Source organism: Lepus europaeus, chromosome 2 (assembly GCF_033115175.1).
Source record: "Lepus europaeus isolate LE1 chromosome 2, mLepTim1.pri, whole genome shotgun sequence".
Lineage (NCBI taxonomy): Eukaryota > Metazoa > Chordata > Mammalia > Lagomorpha > Leporidae > Lepus > Lepus europaeus.
Window position 1 is genome coordinate 16,735,520 of NC_084828.1, and position 26,542 is coordinate 16,762,061.

A 26,542-nucleotide genomic window follows, 5' to 3' on the forward strand; every position below is an offset into this window, starting at 1 on the left:
TGCCAGCACCGCAGGCGGTGGCCCCGGAAACAGCCTCTGAGGTGATAGCATGGTTTCATTGATGACCTGACAATTGGGCAAATTTAGAATGAGTATAAATACCTAATTCAAGTGATGCTGGCAGATAATGATAACAATGCATTGAATCTGACAGATCCATAAATGCACTCTGTGTCTCAAATAGGATTTCTTCTGGTGTTCTTACAGCATCTCCCTTGTGAGAGTTGGGTGCCACTCATTTCCTCTGTTGGTGGAAATGGGAGGGAAGCAAAACAACCAGTTTCCCATCTGCTGAACCACATCCTCCCAACCTTGAAGGACTGCAACCAGGCCATTTTCCTACAGCCTCTGAATGTTAGTGTGCATCCCAAGTCTGAGTCCCTTGGGGGTCCTCCTGCTATTTCCTGCAACACATAGGCTCCAGAGTGCCTGGCACATGAGTGATGGCTGAAGGCACTGGCTGTATAATCCAACTACCAGGGTTCAAAATCAAAGCCTACCATCTTGTGGATGTATGGTCTCAGCTAACTCATTTTAACTTGTCTGAGAGTGATTAAAATTATGAAAATGGGGATAATACCCATAACCAGCATATGTGTGCTGTGAGAATTGTGCAGGGCAATGCATGCAGACAGCTCAGCAGCACTTGTTAAGAACTTGGTGAATTCTGGTCTTTTATTATCCTTCTGTAACATATGAATTGATAAAGCCGGAGGGGTGTTTGTGTGTAAATGAGTTGTGATCAGTGTTACTGTCCAAGGGAAAACTGATACCTAGGTTAATTCTGTTCATAAGCACTATAGTGTTTAATTGAAAGATCTCTAAGTAATGGTGCTCAGATTTTGCTGGGGTTAGAATTGCCTGAGAGCTTTCACAACTACCAATCCAGATCAATTCAGTCAGAATCTCTGGAGACAAGAACCAGGTACCTGGAATTTTGAGTGCTGCCAGAGCGGAGCCATGCCCATAGACCTGGGTGGGTCTTCCCTGCTAAATGCTGTTTTATTTAATTGAAAGCGTGACAGAGGAGAAAGAGATCTTTCATACTCTGGTTCACTCCTCAAGTGACCACAATGTCAGCTGGGCCAGGCAGGAGCCAGAACTCCCATCTGGGTCTCCAGTGTAGGTGGCAGGGACACAAGTATTTCGGCTATCTTCTGCTTTCCTAGGATTGTTAGCAGGGGATTGGATTGCAAGCAGAACCAGCACTCTGATAAGGGTTGGCAGTATCACAGGTAGCTCAACCCAGTGCACTCACAATGCCAGTCCCAGCTCATTCTTTGAGATACCATATGCCATAGGACTGGCAAGTGGCATTCTGAGCTAAAGGCCTCTTTGAGACAACTACTCCATATATGTTCTCTGTGTTTGAGTAGTCTGTCCCTAGTCTCATCTTTGTGCCTGTTTTCACTGAAGAACCATGTACTTCCCCACTCCATAATCCATCTGCTTCCTCACAGATTACAGTGTCCATGATGACCCTCACAGGATTTTCACTGCCAGCTAAAACCAGAACTTGATTCTGAGCTTGGTCATTGCTCACAACTCTTTGGCTAGAAAGCTTAACTGATTTTCTAGTCTTGGTCCACAATTCTTCCATACTTCCAACTCTCATCTAATCTGCTCTATTTTTATTTACTTTTGCTTTATTTGAAAGGCAGAGGGCAACAGAAATAGATCTTACTGGTTCAGTCCCCCAAATGCCTGCAACAGCTAGGGCTGGCTTGGACAGACAAACTAGGAATCTGTAACTCCCACCTGAGTGGTGGGGACCCAAGTACTTGAGCCCTCACCTGCTGCCTCATAGGGTGCGCATTAGTAGGAAGCTAAGTCTGAAATGGAGTAAGAACTCAACACCAGACAGTCTGATAATGGGAGATAGGCATCCCAATCAGTGACATAACTGATGTATTAAACTCTTGGCCTCTACTCTGCAACTCTAACCCAGCAGGACCCTCCAATTCTCAGCTTCTCCTGGCCTGTGAAGCCTCTTTTAGTATCATCTCCATATGAAACTGAGACTTCTACTATTGAATATGTGGTCCATGAAAAAGCAACATGGGGCCAGTGCCGTGGCTCACTTGGTTAATCCTCCACCTGCAGCACCAGCATCCCATACGGGCACCAGGTTCTAGTCCCGGTTGCTCCTCTTGGCCTGGGAGGGCAGTGGAGGTTGGCCCAGGTGTTTGGGCCCCTGCACCCACGTGGGAGACCAGGAAGAAGTACCTGGCTCCTGGCTTCAGATCGGCGCAGCGCTGGCCGTAGCGGCCATTTGGGGAGCGAACCAATGGAAGGAAGACCTTTTTCTCTGTCTCTCTCTTTGTCTATAACTCTACCTGTCCAAAAAAAAAAAAAAAAAAAAGCAACATGAGCATCACCTAAGACTATTAGAAATGCAGAACTTGGGACAAGCATTTTGGCACAAGTTGAACCTCCGCTTGGGACATCTCTATCACATAAATCAGAGTGGTGATCCTGTCTGGTACTCAGCTTCCAATTCCTGTTAATGCATCCTGGAGGGTGGTAGGTGATGGCTCAAGTGCTCGGGCCTCTGCCATTCTCATGGGTGAGCTGGAGTTTGGGGATCCTGGTTTTAGATTGGCCCAGCCCTGGCTGTTATGGGTATCTGGAGAGTAAACCAGATGCACTTTATGCATCTGCTGTTCTTTCAAGTACATGAAAATAAACATTAAAAAAAATAAGAGAAATGCAGAACTTAGAAGATATCACACCAAACCTACAGAATCACATTATAGTCTCTCATTACCCCCAAACCCTTTTTCCTTTGCAGTCTGATCCCCCAGTTAGACATTTTTTATTTTTTAAAGATTTATTTATGGGGCAGATGCTGTGATATAGTAGGTAAAGCTGCTGCCTGCGGGACCAGCATTCCATATGGGCAAAGTTCAAGTCCTAGCTGCTCCACTTCTCATCTAGCTCCCTACTAATGGCCTGGGAAAGCAACAGAAAATGTCCCAAATGCTCAGGCGTCGGAAGTGGAGCAGCAAGGACTTGAACTGGCGGCCATGTGGGATGTCAGCACTGCAGACAGCAGTTTTTTTTTTTTTTTTTTTTTTTTAAAGATTTATTTATTTATTTGAAAAAGTTACAGAGAGAGGAGAGGTAGAGAAAGAGAGGTCTTCCATCTGTTGGTTCACTCCCTAATTGGCCGCAATGGCTGGAGCTGCGCCGACCCGAAGCCAGGAGCCAGGAGCTTCTTCTGGGTCTCCCACGTGGGTGCAGGGGCTCAAGGACTTGGGCCATCTTCTAGTGCTATCCCAGGCCATAGCAGAGAGCAGGATTGGAAGTGGAGCAGCTGGGTCTTGAACCAGCACCCATATGGGACACCAGCGCTTTAGGCCAGGGCGTTAACCCGCTGAGCCACAGCACCGGCCCCATGCAAACAGCAGTTTAACTGAGATGCCACAGTGCCAGCATGGCCCCCAGTGATTCATCTTCACATTAGAATTGAAGAACCACACATGCTACTCAGAAATAATCTCCTTTTAAAGTCTATTAACCATGCCACCACATCCAATCCTTGAATTCTACAATATACTTTCCCAGGCCATAAACCCATATAATTGCTATTGCTAGGGAACACAATTATCTGATGTATTTTATCAGGATTCTTAATGATATTCTAACTTCAAGCTGCCTCTTCCATGGATGTCTTTCACAGAAATTAGTCCAAACTTTACCACTCCCTTGTCTCTCATCATCCCCCAACCCTTTTCCCTCTCCTTGATCTCATCTCACATTCCATTTCAGGAAAACCTAGACACAGGGGCCAGCAGCTAAAGCCACTGCTTGCATCCCATTGGATGTTCTGGCTACTCCACTTTGATAAGCTCCCTGCTAATGTGTCTGGAAAAGCAGTGAAAGATGGCCCAAGTGCTGTGCCCCTGCACCCACATGGGAGACCCATAAGAAGCTCCTAACTCCTGGCTTCTGGCTTCAGCCTGGCCCAGCTCTGGCTGTTGTGGCTACTTGGAGAGTGAACCAGCAAATGGAAGATCTCTCCCTCTCTCTTGTCTCTCCCTCTTCCTCTATAACTCTGCCTTTCAAATAAACAAATAAACCTTTTTTTAAAAAAAAACAGACGTAACCTGCCCATCTAAAAGCTGCCCATTCTCAGGAAGATGAAGAATCCCCTTTTGTTAAAAAGACCTCTGGCAACTTTCAGGATCTTGCTCAATTCACTTTGCTGTATACAAGCTTACTTTAGTCTCTCAGATCAAACCAAAACAAACCACTAATTTTTCCTTTTTAACAGTGCCTCTAAGGTTTTCTACATACTTTATCTCCACAACCTACTTAAGTTTCCAACACAAGTGTTGACAGTTTTACCATGATCTCTCTACTGCCTAATCCATGGTTTTCGGTCTTTTTCTCTGATATTCTGACATTTAGTTCACTTAGTCCTTATATCAATGGAATTTTAGACAAAGACAGATTCCTGATGACCCTGTATTCAAAACTAATAAACCAGGCTGGCACTGTGGCACAGCAGGTTAAGCCACCAACTGCAGTACTGGCATCCCAGCTCCCGATCATGCTCCCTGCTAATGTGGCCTGGGAAACCAGTGAAGGAAGACCCAAGTGCTTGGGTCCCTGTACCCACATGCAGATGAAGCTCCTTGCTTCCTGGCTTCAGCCTGGTCCAGCCCTGGTGATTGTGGTCATTTGGGGAGTGAACCAGCAGATGGAAGATTTCTTCACTCACTCCATCTCCCTCCCTCCTTCTCTCTCTCTCTATCTCCCCCTTACCCTCCCCTCGCAATAACTCTTTCAAATAAATATTTAAAGATAAGTAAATAAAAATTTTTAAAAAGAAATGAAAAAATTAACCAAAGTTACCTGTTAAAGTGGCCTGTTCATAAGATGATAACATAAAAATTAGGGGGCTAGCACTGTGGTATAGCAGGTTGAGCTGCATCTCATATAGGCACCTGTTCAAGTCCTGGCTGCTCTACTTCTGATGCAGCTCCCTGCTACTTTGCCTGGGAAAGCAACGGAAGGTGACCCAAGCTCCTGGGCCCTTGCACCCACCTGGGAGACCCATAAGAAGCTCCTAACTCCTGGCTTCAGCCTGGCACAGCTCTAGCCATTGCAGCCATTTGGGGAGTGAACCAGCAATTGGAAGATCTCTCTCGCTCTGTCTCTCCTCTCTAACTCTACTTTTCAAATAAGTAAATAAATCTTTTAAAAATTATAATTTAGTCTATCCAGGTCTGAAATTAGACCTTTCTTGGAGAATTTTAAATTCAGAAGACAGGGCAGGCATTTGTACAGCAGTTATGGTGTTACTTGGGATACCTGCATCCCATATAGGAGTTTCTAGGTCTGAATTCCAGCTCTATTTCCAATCCAGCTTCCTGCTAATATGCACCCTGGAAGGCAACAGGTGGTAGATCAAGAAGTTGATCTGCCATCCACAGAAGACACCCAGACTGAGATTTAGGCTCCTAGCTTTAGCCTAACCTAGCCCCTGGCTGTTGCAGGCATTTGGGAGATGAACTAATGAATGGAAGTTCTCTCTCTGCCTTTCAAATTAAGTAATACTTTAATAAACAAAATGAGGGGCCGACGCCATGGCTCACTTGGCTAATCCTCCGCCTGCGGCGCCGGCATCCCATATGGGCGCTGGGTTCTAGTCCCGGTTGCTCCTCTTCCAGTCCAGCTCTCTGCTGTGGCCCTGGGAAGGCAGTGGAGGATGGCACAAGTGCTTGGGCACCTGCACCTGCATGGGAGACCAGGAGGAAGCACCTGGCTCCTGGCTTCGGATCAGCGCAGCGCACTGGCTATAGTGGCCATTTGGGGGGTGAACCAACTGAAGGAAGACCTTTCTTTCTCTCTCACTGTCTAATTCTACCTGTCCAAAAAAAAAAAAAGAGTCCCAGCTGCTCCACTTCCAATCCAGCTCTCTGCTGTGGCCTGGGAAAGCAGTGAAAGATGGCCCAAGTCCTTGGGCCCCTGCACACACGTGGGAGACCCAGAAGAGAAGCTTCTGGCTCCTGGCTTTGGATCGGTGCAGCTCCAGCTGTTCCTGCCAACTGGGGAGTGAACCAGCAGATGGCAGACCTCTCTCTCTCTCTCTCTCTGCTTGTGTCTCTCTGTAACTCCACCTTTCAAATAAACAAATTAATCTTTTAAAAAAAATTAAACAAAATGAGAGGAAGAAAGTTGCTTCCATCACCTCATATTTTATATGTAAAGTAGAGCTTTGTTAATATGCTTATATTGGAGTTATTTCCTCTGCTTTCCTAAATTCTTCAACGTGGGGGTTCTCTGGGGTCCTTTGTGATGTTCCCATCCACCACTGCCTCTTCCCCTCAGATACTCACCAGAGTCCTATCCTTAGCCACCACTTTTCTCTCTTTAGGCTCTATACACACATACTGATCTCCAAATCTTTATCTCCAGCCCTAACCTCTGGCCATATCCTAATGTTTTCTAGGCTTAAGTACATGCATATCTCAAAAGAACTCATGCTTTTGCACCTCCCACTGTACTCCTCTTCCTCTAGTTTCTACCTCAACTATGGCACTCTGATGTGCCTGGGCACTCAAGCCAAGCCCTGGGAGTCATCCTCAACTCCTCTTTCTGTGCCTCCACTAATGGCATATGCCTCACCTTCCAATGCCCATCAATCAGTCTTCAGTCTGGTAGATTTTACTTCCTGAACATTCCTGAAATATTCCTTCAATTGGCCCCTCTCCTGTACCTGTTGAAGCTCTCACCATTTATGGCATTCATTCATTCAACAGCCTACTAGCTAATTTCCTTGCCACTACTCTTTCTCATCCTCAAATCCAATCTCCATAATTCAGTAAGTAACCTGTCAGTGACTCCCCACTGTCCCCATGATCTGCAATACACAGATCAAACTTGTCAGTGACTTCCCATTATCTATTTCATAAAGCCCAAATTCCTGGTCATGAGAATCCTGCAAAACCTCAATCCCTCTGTTCATCTCTGGCTTCATTTGCCAGCTGTCTCTCTAGTTTGAACTATATGCTGCAGCACAGCTTATACCCCCCCCCCCAGCACAAAGTCCTATTTCACACTGCTATGCCTTCGCTCCAGCTATTTTTTGCCTGGAAAACTTGTTTCATCTTGATTCAGCACACTTTTACTCCTGTTTTGAGAATTACAGAAGGCATAGAGTACTTTTCAGAGTGTTTGTGGACCACCACTATGCTGGGTTAAGTGCATAGCACCGCTGATCTGTGTATACCAATCTTAACAATCGTATTAAACTGAGATTATCCATTAATATTTCTTTCACCTTTAGTTGTGTGCCCTCAGCTCCCAAAACAATGTCTGCCATGATATTAGGGATTCAAAATAAGGTTCAACTCAAATAACCTAATAATCAAAATAATTCATGAAAAATCTTGAAATCAAAGGTACAATGATCAAAGACCCACTCTATTCAATAATTCTTACCAACTTCATACTTCTGTGAGTTACTATTAGGAGTATTTGGTAATCAATTTGCCTTTAAGGGATTTTTCTAAAAAAAAAAAAAAGAGAGAGAGAAGAAAAAAAAAGGACTTCACATACCTTACATTTAAGGGTACAAAAAGGAGCCAAATCTAAGATTTCTGGAAACTTTATGTGTTTGTTAACTTTGCGTAGGTTAAAACCAGCCTAAAAAAGGACAACATATTGAGTTATTTTCCTAGAAAATCTATAAATATTAAGTAAACCCTAGGCCCTCCAATTCCCAATGAACTACCAACACCTAGCCCTAGTTCAGTCTTCTTAGGAAACTATTCTTCTGCATTACTGACTGATTCAAGTTGGCTTGTTTCTGCATGCATGCATATCATCAGCACACACACCGAACACATTAAGAAAGCTGCTTCTGTGAGAAAATTCTCACTGTTTCTGCGTTAGCCAGCCAGATTTGGTGTGGGGTTTTCAGTGCTTAACACTCAGGAATAGTAGAACTCTTTCCTGTGAAACATACACTGTCAGCATCACATTCTAACAAAGTACAATGGGTTGTTACTAAAGACCCATCCAACTAGTCAACCCCATACCAACCATAAGAGGGAAAATGTTCTGAAAATCCAGAGGTACTTTTATAAACTAAGCCGGATCTGAAAGTCTTACTGCTTATTACAAAGTCTTCCAGAAAAAAGAGTCACCAGAGTGATAAATATGTGTTTCTATCAAAGGTCAGTACCAGTTAGGTACTACACACAAAACTGGGAAGCATTACTAATATTTCTATATATGAGACATAAGTAGTAAACTGGGTATTTTTTAAACCTGCAGTTTTGGTTAGAGTAGGATGCTACTCTTACTAAACTCTTTTTTTTTTAGTAAAAGAGTAACATGATTGTTAACAAATGGGAGGAAGGATTGTACCTACATCTCTTCCCTGACTTTGATGGGTATCTTGTTTTACCCATACATTTACTTCCCTATTCCTTTGAAGTGAGAATCAAGATATAACAAAAAAACAAAGAAATACAGAAATAAGTCTGAACAATAACAAATAAAGTATTATATATTTAAAATTAATTTTGAGTAACAAGGAGTACCTGCTGAAATCTCTTTAAATGAAGAGTGAGAACAGGAGGAGCAAGAGAGATTAACATCTGCTTTTTAGCATTGGTGTAAACATGCTTCCTTTCACCTACAGAAAGGAAGAAATGTTTAGCAGTGTAAAACTCATTGTAACATTCATATTGCTATAAAATAATTTCAAACACATAAGGCAAGGATCAGCAAGCTCTTTTCCATAAAGAAGCAGACACTGAATATTTTACCCTTTGGACCAGGAGGCAAAATCAAGGCTATTTTTCAGGTACTTAAATATGAAAGTAAAGTTTCCATAATTTTTTACTGATAAAGCAAAAATAATAATTGAATATGATGGTACTCTATTAAGTGGAAGAAGATAATTATTTTAGACTTATCATTTACAAATGTCCATCTATAAAAAAACTTAGGGGTGAGTGCTTAGCCTAGTGGTTAAGACACCAGTTAAGAGTCCATGACCCACAACAGAGTACCTGAGTTCACTCCCTGTCTCTGGCTTCTGATTAGTTTCCTGCTAATGCAGACCTTGGCAAGCAGTGGTGAATGGTTCGATTAATTGGGTTCCTGCCACTCACATGGGAGACCTGGATTAAGCTCCTGGGTCCCATTGTGAGTTTTAGGGAGAGAAATAGTGGATGGAAGCTCTTCCTCTTTTTCCATCTCTCTCATTCTTTTTTTCTTTTCTTTTTTTAATATTTATTTATTTGAAAGTCAGAGTTACAGAAGGAGACACAGATATTCAATCTGCTGGTTCACTCTCCAAATAGCCACAACAGCCAGAGCTGGGCCAAGCTGGAGCCAGGAGCCAGGAGCTTCTTGGTCTTCATCATAGGTGGCAGGGACCCAGGGACTTGGGTTCACTGCTTTCCCAGGCGCATTAGCAGGGACTGGAAGTGGAACAGCTGGAACAAATGCTGAGAGGGCGCTAAGGATGCAAAGCAGCAGCATTGTCTATAGCATGCTGTTGGGGAAGCATTCTAATAGGATGATTCACACATGGAGAGATGTTGGAAATCAAGTGGCTGCTGGGAGCACTAGCCGTTCTATAAAATTATTTTCTCATCCTACAGGGCCTGGTGTAGTAGTACAGCAGGTTAAGCTGCTGCATCCCATATTGGAGTGCCGGTTAGTCCTGGCTCCTGCTTCCAGCAGAGGCACCTGGGAAGGAAGCAGATGATCTTCCAAATGCCTGAGCCCCTGTCACTGTGAGTTTGCTGATCCTTGTTGGAGGCATGGATTGAGTTCCTATTTCCTAGTTCTGGCCTGGCCTAGCTCCAGAAGTTGCAGGCATTTGGGGAGTGAACCAGCAGATGGAAGATCTCCCCTTCTCTGTTTCTCCCTCTCTTTGCCTTTCAAAAAATTAAATTCTTAAAAATAATTTAAAATTATTTATATAGAAGAGGATGCTCATTAAATGGCACTCAAATCCTGATATATTTATAAAAGGAGTACTCTATCTCTGCAGTGCAAAACATGCCTCTGAATATTAATTTTATTTATACTGACAGAATATAAATACCTTTTGTATTTTCCTTTGGTCCATTATACTGTCTCCGTGTGCATACTTCACAAAGCAGTTTATTTGCATCTCGTAATTTCTCATTGCGGGTGAACTGATACAAACAATGTTGGATTGAACACTCATCAGTGTTGAAAGCTTCCCTGTTTGCAAGAGTACAGAAAGCAGTTTCTGGATCTTCATTTACAACCTCATATACCTTTGTCTCAGGGGTATAGCTGTCATTCAGAATCTCTATATTGATTTCATCAGGTTCAAGAGTAACATTCAGGTTAAGGTTTTTGAAACCATTGGAAATGTCTACTTCTTCATTGCTTTCCTCCTGTAGGTAGGCACCATTTAAATTCCCACTACATTCAGTGGGAGAAGATGCCAAAACCTCCAGATCATTATCCATGTTGACATTTTTCACATCTACTTCTTCCATGGAGTTTTGATTGTCAGTTACACTTTCTATTATTTTTTCTTGGCCATTCAAATCTTTCTGATTAACATCATATTCTTCAGGTGTAACTTCCTCTTGTGAAATATGGTTGGATTTAATATCTACTTCTCCCTGAAGTGATATTTCAGCCTCACATTCATTATCTTCAGAATGGTCAATGGTACAGATATCATTTAAATGAAGAACCTTCCCTTGAATTTTTTGTTGCCTTCGTTGGTTCTGTGCAAAACAAGACAAAACAACAACTATAAAACATCAGAAAAAAAGAAAGAAGGAAGCGGAGGAAACAAAAAGGCACAATCTTTTCCTCACATAACCTCAAAGCAACTTCTCTGCAACAAACAATAATAATGAACTAATTCTATCATTGCCAAGAGAAAGTATCATGTATAAAGTAAGAGATGTTTACCGGTGTCAGACTACAAACTCAATAGTTCAAAATGTAGAATTAGAGGCACGGGCACTGTGGTATAGTGGGTAAAGCCACCGCCTGTGACACCACCATCCCATATGGGCACCAGCTCTTGTCCAACTGTTCCATTTCCGATCAAGCTCCCTGCTAATAGCCTGGGAAAACCAGCAAAAGAAGACACAGGTGTTTGGGTCCCTGCTACCAAATGGGAGACCTGTTTAAGCTCCTGGTTTTGGCCTGGCTGTTGCAGCCATTTGAGGAGTGAATCAGCAGATGAAGATTTCACTGTCTGTTTCTCACTCTCTCAAGTAAAGAATCTTTCTTTTTTTTTTTACTGTAAAATTAGAAAAGCTGGGGCAGCACTGTGGCACAGTGTGCTAAGCCTCCACCTGTGGCGTCGGCATCGATAACAGGCACCAGTTTGTGTCCTGGCTGCTGCTTTCCTGATCCAGCTCTCTGCTATGGCCTGGGAAAAGCAGTGGAGGATGGCCCAAGTGCTTGGGCCCTGCACCTGCATGGGAGACCCAGAAAAGGCTCCTGGCTTGAGATCGACCCAGCTCGGGCTGTTGTGGCCATTAAGGCAGTGGATAGAAGACCTTTCTCTCTGTCTCTCCGTCTCTGTCTGTAACTATCTCTCAAATAAAAATAATAAAAATCTTTAAAAAAGCATGATTTTCTCATAATTACTCACTTTGGCTTGCTTTTTGGCTTGCTTCTTTGCTTTTTTCTGTAAGTGTTTACTTGTTCCTGAAGGAATGTCGTTTCTCTCTTTTACGTAACTGTCATTATCTTTTTCTTCCTCACTGTCTTTATCTTCATCTTCCATTGTCTTCTTTAGATTTTTATCATTTATACTTTTCTTACCACTCTTAAAATATGGAAAGAAGATGAGTCAAAAAATTTTTGAAAAAAGAAAAAGAATTTGCAAAATATTTTACAGCTACCATTTGTTTACATGAAAATTCAGGCTAAGAATACATGAAGTTACAATAAAAGCAGGAATGAGGTACTTTCTAGACAACGAAAAAGGCAAACAAGCAGATTCTCCCTTACAGCCTCCAGAAACTGCCTTGCTGACACCTTGATGTTAGCCTGATAACAACCATTTTGGATTTCTGACCTCCAGAACTTGAAGGTGAGAATTGTTGCTACATTTCTTCATGGTTATCCACCCTCACTTCTAAAACATATACAGACGCATTCTGAGATGTGTGGTGCAGCAAGTTAAGCTACTGCCTGGACACTGGCATCACAATTCAGAGCACTGGTTTGAGTGTCGGCTGCTGCAATTTATCTCCCTCCTAATGTACCAGGGAAAAGAGCAAAAGATGCTCTGGGGTCATTGTGGCCATCTGGGGAGTGGACCATCAGATGGAAGACCTCTCTCTATCTCTCTCTCTGCCTCTCCTCTCTCTGTGTAACTCTGACTTCCAAATAAATAAATAAATCTTTAATAAAAAAAAAAAAAGAGTAAAAGATGGCCCAAGTATTTGCCCCCCCCCCCCCCCCCCGCCAGTCACATGGGAGATCTGGACAGAGTTCTGGGCTCCGGCTTCAGTCCGATCCACCTCCAGCCATAGCAGGCACTTGGGAAGTGAACCAGTGAAAGATTTCTTTCTTTATCTGCCTCTCCCTCTCTCTCTGTCACTCTAGCTTTCAATTAAAATAAATCTTCAAAAACTTTTTAAAAAGGAGGGAGAAAGGGAAGGGACTATCATTATTGTATTTACAAATCACATTGGATCTGTAAAAAATAATTAAAATTAAAATTTAAAAAAGGAAAAAAATTTCAAAATAAGAAAATTCATGTTACATAGAAGCTTTTCTACCCCTATTTTATACTAGTTTTATTTTTCTCAATATTCGAAAATATATTCAGAACAAAATAGATTCATCTCATACTCTAGTAAGCCTTCCTCACATACTAAAAAAACAAGTGAAAAATATAACAAAAAATAACTTCACATGCAAGGGTAACAAAAAAGAATGTAATGACTTTTATTAGATACATGCTGTAAATAGTCTATTTCTAAATGTACTTGCTGCTTGTTATTTCTGTTATACCACAGATACCGCCTCTTACTCCTTTCTTCCTTTGCACATAAATAATGGTTTTAAAGAAAGAGAAAATAAAGGAAGTTTGGTGAGACTTCCATTACTAAGTAACAGGACAGGGGACTCAAATTCATATGAAGTTGAATAATGATTTAACCAATATTCATAAACATGTTCTGTTTTTTCCTATTAATATTTAAAAAGAATTACATTAATATATGGTTTATAACCAATAATAATATTTAACATTAAGAATGCAAAGGATTTGTGGTTAATCTTAAATAACAAAAATAGCAATTTTAATAGGAAGAAAATACTTCCCTTTAAATAAACCAATCAAGGGAATTACCTATAAAGAGCTCTATATATATCATTCTCCTTTTTGAAAAAAATCCGTCATTCTTAGGCCGGCACCGTGGCTCAACCGGCTCAACAGGTTAATCCTCCGCCTAGTAGCGCCGGCACACCAAGTTCTGTCCCGGTTGCCCCTCTTCCAGGCCAGCTCTCTGCTGTGGCCTGGGAGTGCAGTGGAGGATGGCCCAAGTGCTTGGGCCCTGCACCCCATGGGAGACCAGGAGAAGCACCTGGCTCCTGGCTTCAGATCAGCGCGGTGCGCCAGCCGCGGTGGCCACTGGAGGGTGAACCAACGGCAAAGGAAGACCTTTCTCTCTGTCTCTCTCTCTCACTGTCCACTCTGCCTGTCCAAAAAAAAAAAATCCCTCATTCTTTACTCAAATCCTAAAAATTATTTTATCTCAAACAGTACAAGAAAAATTTTTCCTGGGATAGTAATATACAAAGTTGAAAAAGGTAATGAGGCTTCCCTTTGATACAATAAATTCAATAGTCTTACCTGATCATCTAAAACTGGGAGAGACAAATCAAGGAACGATTCATGAACCAAGGAGACCTTAATCAATAAAAAAAAAAAATGAAAATGTAAAAAGAAAGCAAAGAGTCACTTTAAACATTATAATCACACAGTAAAATCCCCTGAGGCCGGGGTGGTGGGGGTGGTGACGGCGGTGGCGGTGAGTTAGGAGAGAAGGTTGCAAAGGCTTGGGCCAATGCTGGGGAATAGCAGGTAAAGACACCGCCTGTAGCACCATATGGGATGCTGGTTCAAGTCCTGGCTGCTCCACAATATTGCTGGGGCTGGTGTCAGTGCAGCAAGTTTAACTGCCACCCGCAACACCATATTGGAATGCCATATTGGTATGCCAGACTGGACTGCTGATTTAGGTCCTGGCTGCTCCGCTTCCAATCCAGCTCCTTATTAATGTGCCTGGGAGGGGACAGTGCTGTGGCACAGCAGGTTAAGCCACCATCTGCAGCATGGGCACATCATATTGAGTCTAGCTCCCTGATAATGGCCCTGGAGAAGCAGCAGCAGATTGGCCCAAGTCCCTGGGCCCCTGCACTCACGTGGAAGACCTGGGAAGTAGCTCCTAGCTCCTGGCTTTGGCTTGGTCCAGCCCTGACCGTTGCAGCCATTTGGGAGAAGATCTCTGTCTCTCCCTCTCTCTCCCTAATGCTATCTTCCAAATAAAATATATTTTTAAATGATTAATTTAAAAAATAAAAATAAATAAAGGCTTAAGAAAATCTGAAGTGAAAAATTACACAATGTTGAGGCCTCTGAGTTAGAAAAACAAATTAAATGTTTAACTTCTTGAAGATTTAAGGAGTGATGGGATAGGTGTTAAGCCTACTCCACACTGAAGTACCTAGGTTCAACACCCAGGTCTGGTTCATGCTATTGTAGACCCTGGGGGGCAGTGGTGATGGCTCAATGGGTTCTGCCACCCATGCTGGATATCTGGGTTGAATTCCCAGCTCCCAACTTTGGCCCATGTTCAACCCTGAATGATGCAGGCATTCTGAGAATAAACCAGACGATGGTAGCTTATTCTCTTCTTTCTCTTTGTATGTCTCTCAAAAATTCACAAGTAAAAAATAGGGGTGGAGAGGGAGATTTAAGGAGTGCTGATATTGCCAGCAAAGAATGATGCACATTTGGATAGTTCAGCAAAGAACACCCATGAACTTAACACATGACCTTTTTAAAAAAAGATTTATTTGTTTATTCGAAAGATAGAGTTACAGAGAGAAAGGGCTAGATGGTGAAAGGGAGAGAGATCTTCTATCCTCTGGTATACTTCACAAGTGGTTGCCATACATGATGGCCAGGATGGGGCCAGATTGAAGCCAGGAGGCTGGAACTTCGAGGCTTCCCACGTGAGTGGCAGGGGCCCAAGAACTTGGGTCATCTTCTGTGCTTTTCCAAGCACATTAAGCAGGGAGCTAGATGGGAAGTGGGACTTGAACCAGAGCTTATAAGGGATGCCAGGTTGCAGGCAGTGGCTTAACCTGCCATGCCACAATGCCGGCCCGATATTATTGTTTTGTCTTTTTTTGTTTTGTTTAAAAAAAAAAAACCTGATACACTGTACTCTGTGATATTAATAAACCCAGCCCACACTATTATGTACTTACAGTTCTGCATTCATCACACATGATTGTACTAGTTAGTTCACCACCAAAGATGCGATCCACAAAACTTGGTATCGATTTTTTCTTTTCATAATCTGTAAAGAGTAAATTGTCTTTATATAATTAACCAAGTAAGTTAAACCACTTAGTTACCTATATAATCCTAAAATTTTAACTTCCTGTTCTGAAGACTTTTCTATCAATAATTACTCAACTTTATTTTTATGCCATAGAAGTCGGTAGCACAGACTCTATCTCAGAGCATTTAACACAGTCACCTTTTATGAATAAGGAAAAAAGATCTAGTCAATTGTGTGAGTCAGTGACATTTGCCAATTTTCAAAAGCTCCATTAGTAACCTAAGCAGACTGAACTACATTGAATGATTCTAGCTTCCTAGTTGTAGCTCTAACATTCTAACACTCAGTACTGAAAAGAAATACCACAATGTCAAGCTTGAAGAAAAATGCACATAATTCACTTTCTGAACTCTTAGGATTTTGATTTTTATAGGAAACTGAACTCTTTTTATAGTTTAATTACTTAACTAATTAAAATGTTTCAGGGGCCTGAATTGTGGAGCTTAAGACACCACTTAAGACAAAGGCATCTCATATTGTAGCACAGGTTCAAATCCTGTCTGCTCCACTTTCAATGCAGCTCCCTGATAACACCCCTAGGAAGGCAGCAGAAGATGTTCCAAATGCTTGGGCCCCTGCCACTCACATGACAGATCCAGATGAAATTTCAAGTTCCAGGCTTCAGCCTGGACCAGCCCCAGCCGTTGTACAACCTGGGGAGTAAACCACTGAGTGGAAGATCTCCCTGTCTTTTCCTCTCTCTCTGGCTTTCAAATAAATAAATCTTGAAAAATAAATAAAACGTTTCAGACAAATCTTGCTTTTATTTTCCTACATTTTCAGAAATAATCTTGCTATATCTAATGTAAGGTCACAACATTTTACTCCCTGGTCTTCTAATTTTCCAAACACATGAAATTTCTAAGTATTATTCAAATGATAGGTATGCATTTACACAGAAACACAGTTCAAGATATACAGTGCCAGCAGGCACCACTCTGTTCCCAGCAAGGTTCTCAAGAGGACCAAGGGAGACAAGGGTTGCTATAAGCTGAATCCATTTAGCTTTACAATATAGTAGCCCTGGCAACTGTGACTATTTAGACAAGATTTAATAAAAAGAAAAATGTGGTTTTTCAGTTTCACCAGTGATCTTTCACCTGCCCAGCAGCCCATGTGGCTAGCAGCCTCTAGGGAAGTATAAATGTAGAAGAATTCCATCATCATAGAAAGTCCTACTGGACAGATCCTCAGTCCTTACTACCATACAACATAAAACTAAGTTAGATCCACAATTAATAAACCAGTCACTAACAAACCACAGCAACAATGTAATTCATAGATTACTACTCATGATAGTTCTGAATTTTTGAGAAAACTGTGATGCCATATTAGCTCCATGTAAATTTTACTATCAAAATGCATAAAAAGAATATACAAGTTAAAATTTTTCTAAAATATTCACTTTTGGAATATTGACCATTTTTGAAAATCAATTATACAGAAATAGTTGTATGTTAATAACTGTGGATTTGAAATACATGTACCAGCAAGTATTAAGGTACAGAGGAATTCAACTATAGTGTTTTAGTTCAAAAAGTCAGACATTACCTTTAACTTTATTTTTTAGTTCTTCATCCAATTTTTCAGTAGAATTACCAAATGCTTTAAGAATTCCTTTACTCACTCTCTAAAAGTAATAAAATGGATATATATATACTATTAAATTTAAATTTTAGTTATTTTCCTTAGAAAATACGTAATCAAGTCAGGAAAGTGATCGAAATGTAGCTCCCCAGACTGACTTTAGTAAAAATTAATATTTCTAAAATTACATTTTCAAAATTAATGCAAGGAGCCAAAAGGAATTATGTCTATAAAGCAATCACTAACCCCTGAATAAATGTAGTTTCTTATCATTTCAAGATCCTAAACCTATTTAAACAAAGCTTTCAGAATATGCCCAACTCTTTTAGAAAGACACTGAAAATATCTTGCCTTACAAATAGAGTGGTTACAAGGTAGCTACAATAACACACTCTTAACATTCAAACCAGCCCCATCATTACTCGGTGAACCTGACCTGGATAAAGAACTTCTCTATACCAGAACTTCAGAGTCTATAGAGAAATAAAATAGTGACAGCATCTACCTATAGAAAATTAGATGCTGTTTTTATTTTCTCATGCCATAACAGCAATCTACCTAGAGAACAAGAGAACTAAGTAAAGGTAATTCATAACACAGAGCAGCACTTGGCATAAAATAAGGACCAAATAAATACTAGTTCTTATTACTATTATTATAATTATTAATTAAACTGACATCCCCAATTACATTATTTTACATCCTGATAATCAACAACAATTTGATGATGTCACAAATATTTCATGATTCTAACAAAATGAAAAACTGTTAAATCACACTCAGAATAAGGGTACACTACAACCGAGAATTGTTTGGGCAGAAACATTTTCCAATACTTTGTAGTTCTCCTGGTAGAGGCTAATATAATTGAACCTTTTTAAGAATAATATTGCCTTGGCCGGCACCGTGGCTCACTAGGCTAATCCTCTGCCTGCGGCACCGGCACCCCAGGTTTTAGTCCCGGTTGGGGCGCTACATTCTGTCCCGGTTGCTCCTCTTCCAGGCCAGCTCTCTGCAGTGGCCCAGGAGTGCAGTGGAGGATGGTCCAGGTCCTTGGGCCCTGCACCCGCATGGGAGACCAGGAGGAAGCATCTGGCTTCTGGCTTCGGATCGGCGCAGCGCGCAGGCCACAACACACCAGCCATAGCGGCCACTTGGGGGGTGAACCAACAAAAAAGGAAGACCTCTCTCTCTGTCTCTTTGTCTAACTCTGCCTGTCAAAAAATTTTTTTAAAAAAATAATATTGCCAGAGCTGATGTTGCAGTGCAGCAAATTCAGTTTCAGCTTGCCACCCAAAACATCAGTATGCTGTACTGGAGTGCCAGTTCAGGTCGTGGCTGCTCCACTTTCAATCCAGCTCCCTGTTACTGAGCCTGGGAAAGCACAGGAAGACGGCCCAGGTTCTTGGGCCCTCTAACCACATGGGAGGTCCAGAAGAAGCTACTGGCTCCTCGCTTTGGCCTGGCCCATCCCTTGCTGTTGTGGCCATCTAGGGAGTGAACCAGCAGATGGAAGACTTATCTGCTTCTGTTTCTCCTTCTCTGTAACTCTGCCCTTCAAATAAATAAATAAATCTTTCAAACAACAACAACAACAACTGTGCCTGGGAAAGCAGCAGAAGATGACCCATATACTTTGTCCCCTGCCTCCTCAACATGGGAGACCTGGATAGAGTTCATGGCTCCTGGCTTTGAACTAGCCTAGCCATGCCACTATGGTCATCTGGGAAGTGAACTGGCAGATTTAACAGCTGTTTCTCTTTCTGTATCTCCCTCTCTCTGTCAATCTGCCTTTCAAATAAATAATATAAATCTCAAGAAAAAAAAGAACAATATTGCTGTAAATATCAACTAAACTAAAGCATCAAGTAAAATAGAATCACTTCTAATTCTCTTACATACTGGTTAAAGAAGATGTAAAGCACAATGGCCTCAATAACTAGCTTTCATTGCTTTAATAAACCTTATGGAATCAAATGACAATCAAGTTCATGAAGATGGGTTTATAAAATATGATGGTCATAATATGCTAACTTGGTGCTCTTCTGCTCTCATCCCATCCAATAAATAGCGAAGCAGCTCCTGGCTGTCTTGCTGCTGATAGCCTTTAAATCGCACTGCTCTGCAGAAAAACAAAAGAAAGAAAGAAAAGCAACGATGAGTTGACTAAAATACAGAGCTACTTTTATAAAATCTTAGGCATATTTAAGTCGAAAAGTGTTCTACTTCCTTAAAACCTATTTAGCAACAACTTTTGGCAGACTTTTAATTATAAAATACATTTTTAGAAATTCAAATGAAATACTATTCTGTATTATATACATAAATAACACACACAGACTAGGGTGGTTCTAATGTTATTAATTTTTATGTATTATTTCTTAGCATCTTCCTGATGCACAGAAAGCACAATCAAAATGGATACTCACTTTTTACAGACCTGAGAAAAGAGTTCTTTAGGTGTCACAATTCCCTTTTTGGTCTCTTGCATCTCATTAAGAAACTGGCTCATGGCTAAAGTAAGAGGGCCTGGAGGTTCAAGGTTTATTTCTAAAGGTTCCTGAATATGGGAATAAAAATTACTTTCTTCAGTCAAATTTTGGAATTATTTATGTTACCAAAATGTAACTACTTAACATCTGTTGCCAATGTTCCTGACAGAGATGCCCTATTGAAAAGTTTAAAATGTATATTCAAAGGCACAGAGACATTCTGGTCAGACTGTCTAACTATCTAATGGAGAATTCAGTTCTATCATTTGATAGTTTTAGATTATCAGGATTTTCCCACCTAAGAACCAATAGTCAAAACAAAATATTAATAATAAAAATGGTTAAAGTAAAATTCATTCGTCTACACAGTTAAGGCACCTTACTAGATAATTAAAAGCAGGGCCAGCACTGTGGTACAGCAGGATAAGCTGCCCACCTGTGACACCAGCGTCCCATATGAACACGGTTTCCAGTCCTAGCTATTCCACTTCTGATCCAGCTCCTTCCTAATACTGCACCTGAGAAAGCGATGGAAGACGGCCCGAGTGCTTGGTCCCATACCACCGACATGGGAGACCCAAATGGAGTTCCAGGCTCCTGGCTCTGGCCTGGCTCAGTCCCAAACATTGTAGCCATTTGGGGCCTCTGCACCCACTTAGAAGACCTAGAAGAAGTTCCTCGCTTCTGGCTTTGGATTAGCACAGCTCTGGTCATTGTGGCCAACTGGGGAGTGAACCAGTGAATGGAAGACCTTACTCTGGGCTACCTTGGTTTCCCAAGAAGGAAATCAAATGCAGAAAAACAGGACAGGCCTGAAAGTTAACTTGGCAATCTGAAGTAAAACACAGCCAAAACAAATAAAAATCATAGAAAAGAATGTCAATTTTCTAAAGTACTTTATGGTATGGATGTTTACAAAAAGTATAGTTACTGATTATAAAAGAAATTATTTAAGTACATACTGTTAGTGCCAAATCAGGTGGTTCAATTTTAACAATCGTTCCAGACATTTTTACTTCTTTTAGTAGTTCTCTAAGCACTGGTGTTTGTGATAAATTCTGCAATGTAGGATGGAGAAGAAAAGTAAAACTATTGAATGGCATATCAATTCATTCCAATTAGTTCTTAAGATTCTATTCTATCAAAACAGAAAATCACATGGCTTTTAAAATCTTCAGTTCTTAGCTTCCTCATTTCAGGGGCATTCTCCCAGCATCCAATCAAAGTACCTACCCAGTCCTCCATTCCCTCACCACCACCCACTCCCACTTGTAACTGATATTTGTTACACTGAAGTTATCATGTGCTTTCCTACACCCAAATCCAAGCTCCATGAAGGCTGAACTCATGTTTGTTTTAAACCTCAAGGCACCCAAGCTCACCAGAATGTTTTACTGACATGTAATAACTGTCCTTGAGTTTTCTTTGAAGTCATAGTAATACATTACTTTGGAAGAAAAATCAATTCCTTAAGAAACAGATCTTACAAGCCAAAAGGCTAGTTTGATTTTTTTTTGAAAGGGAGAAAACTGACACTGGTACCTGCATAACAGCATTGAAGAAACATGTATTTCCCAAGTTACTGAGTCCTTTCACGGTTATTTGGGAAGTAGAATTCATGGGCAGATTTTCTTTAGGCATGTTTTCCTTTTTTTCTCTCTCTTGTTCATTTTTACTCTCCTTTTCTAATTTTTTATTCTCAAGTTCAATGCTCCCATTATCTTTCTCTGCTTGAAGAAAAGAAGAAAAGGTTTAGCAAAATGTGTAAATACAGCCAAATCAAATGCAAAGTTATACTCTGGACAGAAGTCTAGAAATTGTGATTTTTACCTAACATTTACCTCCAATTTGATGTTAAATGTTATCTAATAAATATTTTTAAATTATGATAGAAAGAAGAACCAACAAACAAAAAATGGAACTGATGAGCACCGAGTTTGACAAATGAAACCATATAGTATATGCTTTGGTATAAATCTTCCCTTTTTTACTGCACAAAAATCCCTTACAAGTGAGAATAGTTTTGTGAAACAAAAGTGAAAAACAATAAAAATGTGAATGTGAAGTAAATTGAATTCTCTTGGTCAAAAACTGACCCTTGAGTCAACAACAAGCAATTCTGGCTCTAACAAAGATACCTGTGACAGTAAAAATCTAAAGAAAAACCTCAAAGCAAATGCTGTATGCTAACCCAACTAACATAACTGCACATAGAAAGAGTCTGAGATGTATCTAACTATTAGCAGGAGTTACAATAAATACTTTTACAAGTACATCATTCCAGCAGCCAGACTGAAGTCTCTCTATTACAAAATATACTGCAGTTCAAAGAGCATAGGCTGGTGTTACAGGAACAGTATCCAGTACCCCTTATCTTAGTCTAGACCCCTCATCACATCTCACTAAACTGTTTATCACATCCCCTTTAACATCTTTTTTTTAATTTATTTTTTTATTTTTGACAGGCAGAGTGGATAGTGAGAGAGAGAGAGAGACAGAGAGAAAGGTCTTCCTTTTCCGTTGGTTCACCCCCCAATGGCTGCTGCAGCCGGCGCACCGTGCTGATCCGAAGCCAGGAGCCAAGTGCTTCTCCTGGTCTCCCATGCGGGTGCAGGGCCCAAGCACTTGGGCCATCCTCCACTGCACTCCTGGGCCAGAGCAGATAGCTGGACAGGAAGAGGAGCGACCGGGATAGAATCCAGCGCCCCGACCGGGACTAGAACCCGGTGTGCCGGCACCGCAGGCGGAGGATTAGCCTATTGAGCCGCGGCGCCGGCCCCCTATAACATCTTATAATTGAATATAGTTTACTGTTTTATATTCTGAGCCAAATGAGATCAATATCTCACAGTTTGAGATCAATCATAAACAATATTATTCAGCTGTATGTAATGCCAGGTAGTACAATAAATCTAAATATCAGCAGATATGCAATCAACATTATAGTACAGATTAAGAAACAAGTAATTTTTTACCTGGTTTTGGAGCTGGAATACCAGATTGTTTCCTAACATAATCAACTGCTTGGCCCAGTCGGTTTGAACTGCAATACTGGACTTCATCATCACAAATATAACACCTGTGTCCCAGAAAGATCAAAGAGAAGAAAAGTGATAAATGGACAAATAAAAAAGGAGGCAAATTATAATTCCTGAAACCCAAAGTATGTAACCATCAAATTATTCACTAGAGAAGATGAAAATAAAAATTCTATTTTCTGAGGCTGCCACTGTGGTGTAGCAGGTAAAGCCACCATCTGCAGTGCCGGCATCCCACATGGGTGACAGTTTGAGTCTCGGCTTGTTTGTTTTCAATTGTAATTGTTTCACTTACAATCCAGCTCCCTGCTAACGCACTTGGGAAAGCAGCGGAAGATGGTCCAAGTCCTTGGGCCTCTGCACACACTTGGCAGACCCAGAAGAAGCTCCTGGCTCCTGGCATCAGATCCGCTCAGCTCCAACCACTGTAGTCATTTAGGGAGTAAACCAGTGGATGGAAGATATCTCTCTCTCTCTCTCTCTCTCTCTCTCTCTCTCTTTGCCTCTGCCTCTCTCTAACTCTGCCTTTCAAATAAATAAATAAATCTTTACAAAAAATTCTATTTTCTTCAAGAAGTTATGCATATTAACTCTGGTTTATTATTAATAAAGTTAGCTAGAATTATGGCTACATATAAATACTGTAAAAAAATTCCAAACATTTTACTGGATTGGTTACAATATTAAAGTCAAAGCCCTTCCTACACGTGTTTCAAAATGCTAATCTATAACAACAAGATAAACAAATTTTACAATTGACAGATGACATTCAGTGAACACTGTTATGAAAAAATATTTTTATTATGTTAAAAGTCATGAAAATTAGATGATGTTAAAATATAGGAAACATATCAGACTGACATTTATTTTCATGCATATTCACTGCCAAAATTTTACTATATTGTCATTTATATGAAATTTGTTCTTAGTGTTCCAATATTTTTTTCTTTTTAATATTTATTTATTTACTTGAAAGTCAGAGTTACAGAGCAAGGAGAAACAAAGAGAGAGAGAGATATCTTCCATCCACTGGTTCACTTCCCAGATGGCCTCAATGGCCAGGACTAGGCCAGGCCAAAGACAGGAGCCAGGGGTTTCATCCAGGTCTCCCACATGGGTGGCAGGGGCCCAAACACCTGGGCCATCCTCTGCTGCTCTTCTTAGGCCATTAGCAGGAAGCTCGATTTGAAGTGGTGCAACCAGGACTTGAAATAGCACCCTTATGGGATGCCAGCACTAGGTGGCAGATTTACCTGCTTTTCCACAATGCTAGCCCCACGTCCCAATCTTTAAACTATAAACAACCCACTACATTCTTTATAATATCACAAGCAAGAAAAACAAAATGAAGAAGATTCCTAAGTTTTTCCATGATACAACTGTTGTGTAATACTAAGAAAAAGCTGCTTAAAATGTCATATTTGCTGGTCTTCTGAAAGTGATGGTATTTAAATAAAGACTAAAAATTTTTTAACTTTCTTGATTCTTAAATATTTTCAGAAACTTCATCTTCTAATATTTTAAATAAATACTTTTCCACCCAATGAGCACACGAATTGAAACTTACCATACACTCCAGTTATCCAAATTAAGAACCAAACAGTGAGGTTCAGATCTTGGTGTCATATAGTGCTTCAAGGCATGCTGCTCCTTTGAATCTCTGCCACAGCCCTGGAGAATCACAATCATAAACTTCAAAGCCAACAGAGGACAGAATTCATAATCTATCAGAATCAAGTGGCTCAAGAAATTCTGCCCTTCTTGCAATTTGAAATATAAAAATGTTAGACTCCTAGAATCTAGACCTTGTTAAGATTTAAATATCTGCAGGCAACCAAAGACATTCAAGGAGGAAGATGTTTAGAAAACAATGCACTTCAAGTGCTCTTCTCCAACTTGTTCTTTCCAATCTCAATGAGCCCAGACTAATGCAGGACTCATTAATTCTGATTGGGACCTTTTAGCAGCTCTTAACTTCAGCTTCCTTCTCCACATACATTTTTTTCAGTTTAATGTTCCTGAAACAAAGCTCTATTCACATAGAATTTTAAAATTAAACTTGCCCTCTTAAACTCCTTTCTAATGAACAAACTAGACACCCTCTGACCTCAACCTACCTTTCCAGCATATTCTTCTATTCACATACCAACTATAGCTAAAATATACTCTGCACTTCCACAACTATACAGTTTGGTCCATGTGATTCCATTTGCTCTAGAATCCTTCACCATTACTATCACCTGACCAAATCCCATCTACTCTTCGGGATCTTGTTCAAAAGCCACCATCTCCCAAAAGACTATGATTACCTTTCCAGGAGAAAAAAATACTGTAACCTTCCTGTAAACAAAACCTTATAAAACATGGTACAGGCATTTGGGACAGTGGGTAAGTCACTGATTGAAATGCTCACATCCCGTAATCCAAGTGCCTGTTTCAAGTTTCATCTACTCTGCTTCTGATCCAGCTTCCTGATAAAGTACACTCTGGTAGGCAGAGGCGATGGCTCAAGTCCTTGGGTCCCTGCCACACACAAGGGAGACCTGGATAGAGTGGTAGGCTCCTGGCCTCAACCTGGTCCAGCCCTGGCTAATATAGGCACTGGGGGTGGTGGGGATGAATCAGCAGATGAACATCTCTGTCTCTCCCTCTCACAACCTCTCTTGCTCACTGTCTTTCAAATAAAATGAAAGCAAATGAATAAAAAAATTCTGGGCCAGCGCCGTGGCTCACTAGGCTAACCCTCCGCCTGCGGCGCCAGCACCCCGGGTTCTAGTCTCGGTTGGGGTGCCGGATTCTGTCTCGGTTGCTCCTCTTCCAGTCCAGCTCTCTGCTGTGGCCCAGGAGTGCAGTGGAGGAAGGCCCAAGTGCTTGGGCCCTGCACCCGCATGGGAAACCAGGAGGAAGCACCTGGCTCCTGGCTTTGGATTGGCGCAGCGTGCTGGCCGTAGCAGCCATCAGAGGAGTGAACCAACAGAAGGAAGACCTTTCTCTCTGTCTCTCACTGTCTAACTCTGCCTGTCCAAAAATAAAAAAAAAATTGTAAACGGTATAAATTCCTGGTGGCATTCCTTATTTTCTGCTCTGTATTTAAGTTATTTATATCCTCTCACCCCAGTACTATAAATTCCAAAGTTTCAAACTGATAGAGAAATCTTAAAACACCTATCACATGGGAGGTAGCTGATAAGTATTAATTGAACAAGTAAACGGGAGACTTTAAGGGCCAGCATTGTGGAGTAGCGAGTTTAAGCCGCTGCCTGCAACGCTAGCACCCCATATAAGTGCTGGTTTGAGTACTGGCTGCTCCACTTCTGATCCAGCTCCCTGCTAATGTGCCTGGGAAAGCAGCCGAAGGTGCCCACGTACCTGGGCCCCGGCACCCATGTGGGAGAATCAGATGAAGCTCCTGGCCCTAGCTTCAGTCTGGCCCAGCACCAGCCATTTGTGGACATTTAGAGAGTGAACTAGTGGATAGAATATCTCCCTCCATCTCTCCCTCTCTCTTTGTAACTGTCTGCCTTTCAAATAAAATAAGTATCTTTAAAAAAGGGGGGGAGGGGACTTTAACCTAAAAGAAACATAGGTTTATTTATTAAAGAACAAAACTATATTTTCTGCCATCTGAAACAAGGTCAGATCACTGTTAAGAAATATATCTTCACTGTGTACATATAAGAACTAGAGTACCAACTTTTAAACATATCATACTACAATAGCTGGTATTGTTTCTACTGCCGCTAAATAATATGCTTGGGAGAATACACATCAGTGGCTTCTAATTCTTTACAGTATCAAACAA

The 26,542-nt window shown here is 41.1% G+C and overlaps 1 protein-coding gene across 3 annotated transcripts in view; it reads right to left on the minus strand.

Annotated features, from left to right (window-relative positions):
- Window positions 1-26,542, minus strand: part of USP16 (ubiquitin specific peptidase 16) — a 44,196-nt gene that overhangs the window by 2,021 nt on the left and 15,633 nt on the right. For 2 of the 3 annotated variants that reach the window (XM_062206277.1, XM_062206268.1), the window contains 13 exons: window positions 24,308-24,411; window positions 22,678-22,781; window positions 21,245-21,432; window positions 20,665-20,760; window positions 19,640-19,770; window positions 19,245-19,332; window positions 17,175-17,253; window positions 15,487-15,578; window positions 13,844-13,900; window positions 11,627-11,803; window positions 10,079-10,742; window positions 8,559-8,653; window positions 7,570-7,656 (listed from right to left, as the gene is read on the minus strand). In XM_062206277.1, coding sequence (XP_062062261.1) covers window positions 7,570-7,656; window positions 8,559-8,653; window positions 10,079-10,742; window positions 11,627-11,803; window positions 13,844-13,900; window positions 15,487-15,578; window positions 17,175-17,253; window positions 19,245-19,332; window positions 19,640-19,770; window positions 20,665-20,760; window positions 21,245-21,432; window positions 22,678-22,781; window positions 24,308-24,411 — 1,962 coding nt within the window. The remainder of the gene's footprint in view (window positions 1-7,569; window positions 7,657-8,558; window positions 8,654-10,078; window positions 10,743-11,626; window positions 11,804-13,843; window positions 13,901-15,486; window positions 15,579-17,174; window positions 17,254-19,244; window positions 19,333-19,639; window positions 19,771-20,664; window positions 20,761-21,244; window positions 21,433-22,677; window positions 22,782-24,307; window positions 24,412-26,542) is intronic. The other variant, XM_062206286.1, reaches the window with a different exon arrangement.